Here is a 10,388-nt window from a genome sequence, read left to right as displayed (position 1 = left end):
GTGACTTAATTTTCCTTAGACTCCCTGAGCAAAGTGGCCCTGTCAGAAGTTATAATGAAATATTTAGGGTATACAGAATTATGAAAACAGAACCCTTTTTTGCATAACTATTTACAACAGACATACATACACATCTATGAGAAATTTAAAGTATGAAGAGATTATATCAGAAACTAAGTTGAAATTGAAGTGTGGCATAATCCTTCAACATCTTATTTTTGTAATAATTTTTATCTTGGGTTCATCTGACAACATGACCATGGTCAGCTTCCTCTGGTGAGATTTTGGAGAAGCCATAGCTTGCAACTGTGAGATCCATATTAGTATTAAAGAAAACAATCATTCACGATGCTTGGCTCTGGCAGATTTGTTTTAGGGCCATCTATCTTAATAGGGACATGCCACGGGAGCCCGAGGACAGCATGGGCAAGTGAGGATTTCAGGTTAGAGATTGAGGGTCGGGGGGTGGAGGGAAACGGGGAGTGTGGGTGCGTGTCACTAAGAAAGCATCAGGAATGAGAAGGAGCCCTGCCAAATGAAGCTGACAGGATTCTTGCCGAGGGAAGGCAAGTGAGCAGATGGCACCTTAGAGTTGTAGAAAGGTTGATCATTATGCAAAGCGAGGAGCATGGGTGGGCATGAGGAGGGTTGGCAGGGAAACTACAGTTGGGCCAAACAGAGAAGCTTCCTCAAAGTGCTCTTCTACCATGTGGAAGTCTTAAAAGGTTCCCCAAAAGGGCTGGAGAGATGGCTCAGGAGTTAAGAAAACTGACTACTCTTGCAGAGGCCCTGAGTTCAATTCCCTGCAACCACATAGTGGCTCACAACCATCTGCAATGAGTCTGATGCCCTCTTCTGGTGTGTGTGAAGGCAGCTACAGTGTGTGTGTGTGTGTGTGTGTGTGTGTGTGTGTGTGTGTGTGTGATCCAGGAAAAGTTCGTCATAATGAAAAATGTGCTCTAAGAAGCAGACTTGTCCACGTCCATGGAAGACCGGCACCTTCATGATGGGTGAGCTGCTTCTTGTGACACTGACTCTATCACACACACCTTTGCCACCACGCTTACATTTCTTCGTTAAGATATTTTTCCCAGATCCCAGAAGTGTTTCTCCTTTAACTAATACATGAAAATTATGAACACACATCTTATTTCCTCAGTTGCCAAATATATGTGTGTAAGCCACATGACTGGTAGGCATGTGTTTTAAATAAGGCAAAGGCTACATTTTTCCTGTGTGAATCTATATGTAATATATTTATACACTCCATTGTTATACTCTACAAACCTGGGAAATTCTAGGACCCAGGGTGCATAGCTACAGCATATGTAAAAGGTAGGGTCACATCATTGGGCTCCACAGAGGGCCCTCCTCCACTTCCTCAGCTTCCCCTGGCACATACTGGCACATGAAATCTATGCAGCGATCCCATGGAACCCCGGGACAGTGTAGAAGCCAAGGCGTAGTGTGTCAGTCCTAAAGTCTCCCTCCATCAAGTGCTCTCACACCATTTAGGGACCCTGACCTTGATTCTGCCGACTGGGAAAGCCTTGATCCTGGTCCTAGAACTCCGCCCGGGGTCAGGGGACTATTTTTATGTGTTGGGAACTGGCCTGGGATCTCCTACTGCATGTTCTGTTCTAACTTGGGATCCGTGTAGGGATACAGTGGTAGTTCACTGTTTCTCATTGGTGAGCTACACCCTTCACATGCATCTGTACCCTTACCTGTTAGTAAAGAGCTTGTCCTCACACTTTTGGATTTCCTTTATCCACAGCAACGTGATTCTCACACAGTCTCTGTCCTCCCCTCTTTCTGCCTGGGGCCTGAGATAGAGCCAGCCCACAAGCAGACGGCACAGTCTCACTATTTCCGTCTGAGTCGAGAGGTTTCTAACACATTAGCATGGAAATGGCAGTGGTGTTATAACTTACTGCCCTGTCTTTGCCTTCCTTCTGTTCTCTTTAATTTGCTGCCCGCTTGCTTGCTTGTGTTATTTATTTATATTTATTTTGAGGTTGGATCTTCCTATCTCATACTGGCCCAGAATTCTAGGATATTCCCTGTTCTCCTGCCTTAGCTTATCAAGTGCTGGGATTACGGAGATTCATGCCACACCCAGTATAGAAACAGCCCCGAATGTTATGTATGTGTGCGTGTGTATTTGCACATGTGCATATGTGTGCACATGTGTATGTGTGCGTGTGTGTATGTATGTGCGCATGTATGTGTGTTTGCTTATGATAGCCCAGAGTCTCCTTTTATGAAGCAAATAGTTCAGCACTGAGCTTTAACCCTGACCCACAGTCTTATATCCCTAAACTGATACCTATATGACATAAATGCTTATTACTGATTTTCTTTCTTCTTGACATAATTAACAAATACCTTTAAGAAGTACTTAGTAGCCACCTATACCTTTGTCCTAAGTTCAAGCTTAAGGTAATTTTTCCTCATTATAAAGTGATACATGTTTAGTGTTCTCAACATGAAGCTCAGACGGGCACAGCAGAGCAGCCTGTCTCGTGTCCACCCGAGTGACCAGAGACTTCCCAGGTCTGGGCTAACTTGCTTTTTTAAGTTTTCCTGTTCAATAGCATACACACATTTATTTGAGAAAGTGTCGTGAATGCATCATTTGAGAGCTGTTTTGCTGCTGCCACTTTTTAAAATGAGTACTTTATAGTCTTTAAGATAGCAGATCAATATTATAATGTCTCTTAACAACAGCCTTTCGTAATATGGTGTGACCACTTGAAAAAGAAATAAACCACAGAGAGCTAAGTTGGCAACTAGTGTAATCCTGAAGGTGGCTTCCAGGGGGAAGGTACCCACAAATAGCCTGGAGCGAGCTGAGGAGTGAGCCACCACCCCCCTCCTTAGTGAGCAATTGGGACCCCACACACCCAGGGCCCTGTCACACTGGCTCCCAAATGGCCCTCCTCTGAGATCATAGAATATGGATGCATTCTGTTCTCCAAATTAATGACATTAAACATTTTTAAGACACCAGAAGGAACACTCTTCAGTTGTGCAGTGAACCTGAGATGAACAGTTCCATAAGCAGTCGTCACTTTGGGGACATGAATATTTAATAGACCATTTCATTGTCAGGAACTCTGAGATACTCAGAATCGGCATTGACCTGTCAGGCACACTTAGCAGGCCCCTCATATTGATTCATACTTGCAAATGAAATGGAAAGATACGCTATTGAAAAACCTACCAGTGATTAAGGAAAGCAATTTATGAACTAGACCCTAATCTAATATCATGATTTTATGAGGAGTAGTTTTGGCCTCTTGTCAAGTTTGAGGTAGCAGTGGGTTTCATAGCTACGGTTGCTAACTACAGGAGGAAACTGTGAACTCTCACTCAAAAATAGCAGAGGAGTTGCTCACCATTCCCACAGCACAGTGTCTAACCTGACAAGGACACAAGGCTGAGGGGTGGTCCGTGTCAGGTGAGAGACAAGGGTTCAAGCCCGCTGAGAGACGTAGATTGAGTATTTTCACGGTGATGAAGCATGCTATAACTACTCCAGCATCTCCCAGGAGTTAGCTGTCCAAATGGAGAAAGGATGCCCTGCCAGGTAGTTTCCTGTGGGGTCCAGAAGCAGCACTTTATTAATCTTGGTTTCTTAAGAGTGGACAGCTCAGAAATCTCAAATAAGAATTTCCTAAAAATTAGAACTGACGAAAACCAAAGCACAAGGTACAGCAGTAGACCTCACAGTTGCAGGTCAGTTCAGGCAGGGCCCGCAGGGCTGAGGTACCTGTGGTGAGAAGAACGCGTTGTGTCCTTGGCCTGTGTGCTAAGTGACCTGCCAAAGTGTGAAACGGACGTGTGGTGGAATACAGAATTCTCTGTCATACTTCCACAGTCCCCGTGTGCTCTGTCATACTTCCACAGTCCCCGGATGCACACTCTAGAGTCGGCTCTGCACTGTCAGACCTGCCTTCCGTATGCCAACAGCAATACCCACACTGGCTATTCTGCCACCTGACCCCGTGTGCAGTATCTCTTCCCCCATCCATCTGTGTAGGGCTGCTGTAAGATAACTCAGGGTGGCTGGGTGGTGGGCTGCTCAGCTCCTGCAGTCATCTGTAAATGTCTGTTCCTGTTTAGTATCATACCGCTCACATTCCGAAAGCAGACAGCTGGAGGCGTGCTGCAAACGGGAACAAGAAGATCTCAGGTTTAAAGCCAGCCCAGTCTGGGCTTTAAAGGAAGCCCCTATCTCAAGAAAAATATAAGACTAGTTCATATGGTTTTACTCCAGGGCCATGGGAGATTAAATTTTGCACTAATAAAACAACCTTTATATCCCTTAAAAAAAATACACTAGATGTCACAGTTGTAACAGCTGTGTGCATTTTCTTGTAGTGAATACATTTGAATTGTGGTTAATATTATGCTTTAGGTGATGTGGTCAGTTAAGGTAAAGTTAAGAATCACTGAAGTAAATTGTTTAAATTCCTTTTTCCTAAAGCTATAAAAATCCTGATGAAAAAAATGTATTAAAGATAAATGTGGTTGTTATGGCTCTGTCATTCTGAAAATTACTGTATTTGAATTTTTTAACAGATCTGGATCTTCCTGACCAACCAAAAAGACGAAGGATTAGAAGACACAAATCAAAAAGGAATATTAAAAACCTCAATGATGTTATTGTAAGGCAAACCGAACTAGAGACACAGCAAGAGAAAATGCACCGGCCGCATCCAGATGCCCCCGCCTTGAGCAAAAACAAAAGGAGGAAGCTGAAGACGAAGCTGCGGCTACGGAGGAAGAGAGAAGCTGGCTTAGCCTCCAAGGCCTCTGGGGTCAGCTTCACCTACCAGCCCGAGAGCAGCGAGGAGGCAGAGGTGGATGATGATGTGGGAGGGGAGGAAGAAGATGACGATCCCGAGTGCTCGGTCGCAGACACCACCCCGGAAGACACTGAGCTCGCCAGCAGCAGGGCGGAGGGCGTCCTCAGTTTTCTGAAGTCAACACAAGAAATTTATTTCTACGATGGTAGGCATCCTACCCCTGTTTTCCTGTGAATAATGGCATCCGCTTGGTATTTGGAAAATAGCCCAGGGTAGTCAAAGACTTAAACTGTTACAGTGCAAAACACATCGCAGTCTTAGTCTGATCTGTTTTTCTCCTCGCTCTGATAAAGTACCTAACAAAAGTAAGTTCCTCCAACGAGGCCACACCCACTCCAGAAAGGCCACACCCACCCCTAGAGGCCACACCTCCTAATAGTGCCACTCCCTGGTGACCCAGCAGGACCATTCCTATTCAAGCCACCACAAGGACTCTAGAGACAGCAGCACACATAAGCACACTTCCAACACAGAATCCCGGTATCGAAGAAGACGCTGGGAAAGACAAGAAGCACCGCGGTGCACATCACAGCGGGATTGTATCCGGCTGCAGAAAGTTTGGAGCTGAGCGTTCCGGGGAAGTGGGATGAAGATCTCCATGATGTTAAGTCAGACGGGCCAGACTCAGATACAGACATTGCCATGGTTTCTCTCATATAAAATACAAGCCCTGGTTTACAAATGCGAGTGTCTAGGAAGTAGATGGGGGACCATGAGGGAGGAGGAAGTGATCCAAAACATGGGGGGAGGGGCAACAGATGGTGTGGAAGCATGTGACACAGGAGCAGGAGGGACTAGTTAGTGACCAGAAAGGTGGTGATGGCAGCGGGCAGCGGGCGGGGCTGCGGGGCAAGAGCCAGGTGTACACATGAAAGCGAAATGTCGCCATGAAACCCCCGTTACTCTGAGTGCTAGCTGAAAACAATAAGTAAATTGATGAAAGTTTAAAAGATCTAAAAGGAGCCAAAGAGGAAAAGACATATTCTCTGTCCAAAACAGGCGCCTAGACCTTCCGACCTGGAGGAGAACTGGCACAGCCAGCCTCTTAGGAGAGGTTTTCTTGATTTGTGCCAAGCAGCCAGAACTCTTACTCTAACGATGTTCTCAGAGACCCGTGGCGTGACTTGGGCTTGGTTTCCATGTCTGCTTTTCCTGCTGTTGTCAGTGACTCAGAGAATAGTGTTATGCTTGGAAGATGTTTAAAAGGCAAGTGTCTTAGTCAGTCAGGGTTTCTATTCCTACACAAAACATCATGACCAAGAAGCAAGTTGGGGAGAAAAGGGTTTATTCAGCTTACTTCCACATTGCTGTTGATCACCAGAGGAAGTCAGGACTGGAACTCAAGCAGGTCAGGAAGCAGGAGCTGATGCAGAGGCCATGGAGGGATGTTCCTTACTGGCTTGCTTCCCCTGGCTTGCTCAGCTTGCTTTCTTATAGAACCCAGGACTACCAGCCCAGGGATGACACCACCCACAATGGGCCCTTCCCGGCTTGATCACTAATTGAGAAAATGCCTTACAGCTGCATCTCATGGAGGCATTTCCTCAAGGAAGGATCCTTTCTCTGTGATAACTCCAGCCTGTGTCAAGTGGACACACAAAACCAGCCAGTACAACAAGACACATTACCAGGCCGCCTCTCCAGAGTCACTGGTGTGGCAGCACTTGGATGTCATGTTTATTCCCAGAGTTCTATTCCTATTCTGTCCCGGGAGCTTGTTGTGTACCGCACATCTCATCCAAGGAATGTGTACTTGGGGACTCCTTAGGGGGCGGGAGTTTGCCTTTAAACTAAGACTCTGCCTTCTTTCAGACTCTTCCCAAGACAATCCAGCTGTGTGCAAGGAAGCTGCTGATGAGCTGCTTCGTCTCCTTGAGTCTGGAAGCATGCCTCCCACAGATGTGCTCATCCTGGACCACATGAAAACCCTGCTGCTTCTGCAGGACACCGAGAGACTGAAGAGTGCCCTGACGATGTTCCCAGAGCACTGTCTGATGCCTCCAGGTAAGTGCTGCAGTGTCTACTCGGTGATATCCTCCACTCATAAGACCTAGGACAGAACCTACAGAGAAAGGGGCTTCATGTGCGTCCGGTTGGCATAGAGAGATGTCTCATAATGTATCCAGAAACCTGTACGCCATCGGATACTTGGCCTTTGAGTTATCAGTTTGGGGGGACCACTTGCTCTAAGTTTAATTGAAAGTAGAATGTTCTTTTTATCTCTCTTTTATTTTCTGTCAACTTAATTGAGAGTAAAGTTTTGTGGGGCTGGAGAGATGACTCAGGGGATAAAAGCACTGACTGCTCTTCCGAAGGTCCTGAGTTTAAATCCCAGCAACCACATGGTGGCTTACAACCATCTGTAATGAGATCTGACTCCCTCTTCTGGAGTGTCTGAAGACAGCTGCAGTGTACTCGCATATAATAAGTAAAACAAATAAATCTTTAAAAAAAAAAAAAAGTTTTCTCTCTTCCGGAGATCTTGGTGCCTTGTTAAAAACTCAGCTGCTGCGGTGATCTCAGCACACTTCTCACTTCTCCGATCTTTTTCAGTAACCGACTCCATAAACTGTGGTATGTGGTATCAGGCTTGGTGTGTGGCCCCACTCAGGACCCAAGGTTTGTTCAGAAGAGACAGAGGAGTTTGAGGGGCAGTGTCACCTAGATGGAGCTAAGGAGGAAACAGAGGACAAAGGCTTTTTTATGACAGATGAATGAGAAATCACAAGAGAATTGAGCAAAGATGGCCTGTGACAGGCCAGGAGACACATGGAAAAGAGACCAGAGAAAGGCATGGGATGGAGAAGCTCACGAATACAGAAGTATGCTTGTGGGGAGTACAGATGTGTATCCAGGAAGAAGCCAGGCTTCAGATACTCCACCGCCTAGCAGGCAAGCAGTCAGCGGGCTTGTTTTCATGCCTACTGTGTTAAATATTTGACAAATTGAATATTACTGAGCATGTGCCTGTATGTCCTGCAGTGCAGACAGGCAGATCCCAGATGACGGGTCAGCCGCCCTATCCAAATGATGAGCTTGCATCTCAAGGAAAGCTATTTCTTAGAGAAATAAGCTGGGAACCCATAGAGGAAGATACCTGGTTCTCCCTTTACCCCTGCCTGTACACATACAGTACAGACACATAACCACACACAACACAACACAACACACAACACATAACCATACACTTCACACCACATACCATACATACCACATACCATACCACACATACCACATATCCATACACTTTACACCAAACATACCAAAAAAAATGTTTTTAAAAACTTAAAAAGTCCGGGCGGTGGTGGTGCATGCCTTTAATCCCAGCACTTGGGAGACAGAGGCAGGCAGATTTCTGAGTTTGAGGCCAGCCTGGTCTACAGAGTGAGTTCCAGGACAGCCAGGGCTACCCAGAGAAACCCTGTCTCGAACCCCCCCCCAAAAAAAAAAACTTAAAAAGCAAACTTTTGTTAAGTTAAACTAATGTGAACCTTTTATGAGATGAAATTAATTTTCTCTCCATTGTCCTGTCCTGACACTTTTTGGATGTATCCTGAAATGAGTCTAGAATGTAGGCAGAGGGAGACTCTGCATTGTGAAAGCCACTGGTTCTGCCTTGAGCTCATCAGACAGATTCTATTTCAGGTACATTTGCCATAAGTAGTGGGTAGAACTAAATCCTGTTCATGAACCTGTTTCTATGACACAGGGTCCCTCCATGCACGGGTTTCCTGAGCTGGCCTGTGTCACGGATGCTTGAGGATGAGGCAGGGCCTGTGTCACAGATGCCTGAGGATGAGGCAGGGCTGTCTGCACTCAGCTTTCCTTATAGTCTCTGTGTGGAAGTTTACTTACATTATCCAAACAGAAGTCAAACCCCTTGTCCATCAGCAAAAACACAAAAAGTATTTGTGTGAAATAAAGGGGAAGTTGGACCCCACCTCCCTCAGCACCTGAGCTCCCAGATACTACATGCTACACAGTTTGGAAGTAAAGATCAAATGGACCACATCAGGGGCAGCCCTGGGGTCTGACCAGACCTGGGAGGGGGCCCCGCTGCCCCCACTCTCTAAGATCTCCAGTGTTAGCATCAGCTTGTATTCTGTGTAGCTGAGAACTTTAAAAGTAGTGCTGTCCTAAAATAAACTCCAGGAGGTTTGTCCAGCCTGGAACCTGGAACTCACAGGCAGTGCAGGGTGACTACAAAGCTAATGTTGGAGAAAAGGCCTGACTCTGGCTACAGCTGCCTCGGAAAGGAGCTGCAGGGTCGGCAAGGGATGTTGGAGATGTGCTTGTCTCCCTGGTGAGTTCTGGCTGTCCTGGCACAGAACTGCCGTCATGAAAGCCAAGGGTTGTGCAGCTCCTGGTCCACGCTACTTCAGGCCTCTGTCGTTCCTTGACACAAATGTCTGTTCTCTGTCCATTTCTATTTGCACTGGATCTCCATCAGCTTGGACACCAAGAGAGCGTCTTAGTTGATTTTTTTCAGGGTTTTCTCTGGGCCCTAGGGCTAAAACCTGTAAAATAATCACTATTTGTGGTTTTATTTTTGTTTGTTTTTCTTTACAGACCATGCCAGAATAATCTCAGCTTTCTTTAATTATTGGATCACGCAGATTCTTCCTGAAAAAGGCAGTGAATAAAACCAGCATTGCTTAAGAAGAGCTACCATTTAACACAAAGGTGAAGAGCCACCATTTAACACGAAGGTGATAGTTACACGGAGGACAGGAACCCAGACTTCTGGCTGTACAAATGTATTTATTATTGTTGGTGAATCAAACCCTGGAGACACTGAAGACATTTCTACCATGTTATTTATTTCTGTGTTTGTATAGCCTAGGTAAGGTGTCATCGGAGACTTGCAGTTTACTTGCTTACTGTTATGTATATATTGAATTACTTCATAAAACTAGATCTTTTTTGGCGCCTGTAACAAAAGCAGATATTTTATTAAATAAACTCTATAGTTTGAAGTTATCACATTTGTAATAAGATTGTAAATCGCCTTGTGTGTGAGAACCCAATGCCTAGGGAAGTAGCCCAGCATGTGGAAACACCAGCCTTGCAGTGCGATGTCTGGGGTTTGGTCACTGAAACCCAGAGCTGCTGTGGCGGGACACATCTATAGTGTAGTCCCAGCACACCCACGGCAAGATGGGAGGCAGAGGTGGGAGGCAGAGGTGAGAGGCAGAGGTGAGAGACAGAAGTGGGAGGCAGAGGTGGGAGGCAGAGGTGAGAGACAGAGGTGGGAGGCAGAGGTGGGAGGCAGAGGTGAGAGGCAGAGGTGGGAGGCAGAGGTTCACCAGCCAGCTCCCTGAAGCAATGCAGCACCAGAAGCATACCTGCCTCCCTCAAAAAGGGCAAGACAGGAACCTGCTCTTGAAAGTTGTTCTCTGGCTGGGTGTGATGGAGCACGCCTTTAATCCCAGCACTTGGGAGGCAGAGGCAGGAAGATTTCTGAGTTCGAGGCCAGCCTGGTCTATAGAGTGAGCTCCAGGACAGCCAGGGCTA

At 46.1% G+C, this 10,388-nt stretch overlaps 1 protein-coding gene across 1 annotated transcript in view; it reads left to right on the top strand.

Moving 5' to 3' along the window:
* Positions 1-9,859, top strand: part of Erich1 (glutamate rich 1) — a 63,084-nt gene extending 53,225 nt beyond the window's left edge. Inside the window, exons 4-6 of the mRNA XM_031339170.1 lie at positions 4,588-5,019; positions 6,687-6,878; positions 9,444-9,859. Coding sequence (XP_031195030.1) covers positions 4,588-5,019; positions 6,687-6,878; positions 9,444-9,517 — 698 coding nt within the window. The 3' untranslated portion in view covers positions 9,518-9,859. The remainder of the gene's footprint in view (positions 1-4,587; positions 5,020-6,686; positions 6,879-9,443) is intronic.
* The last annotated feature ends 529 nt before the right edge of the window (positions 9,860-10,388 follow it).

This window comes from Mastomys coucha, unplaced genomic scaffold, assembly GCF_008632895.1.
Source record: "Mastomys coucha isolate ucsf_1 unplaced genomic scaffold, UCSF_Mcou_1 pScaffold22, whole genome shotgun sequence".
NCBI lineage: Eukaryota > Metazoa > Chordata > Mammalia > Rodentia > Muridae > Mastomys > Mastomys coucha.
The sequence above is the reverse complement of the archived record's forward strand: the minus strand, read 5'-3'. Positions and strand labels throughout refer to the sequence as shown.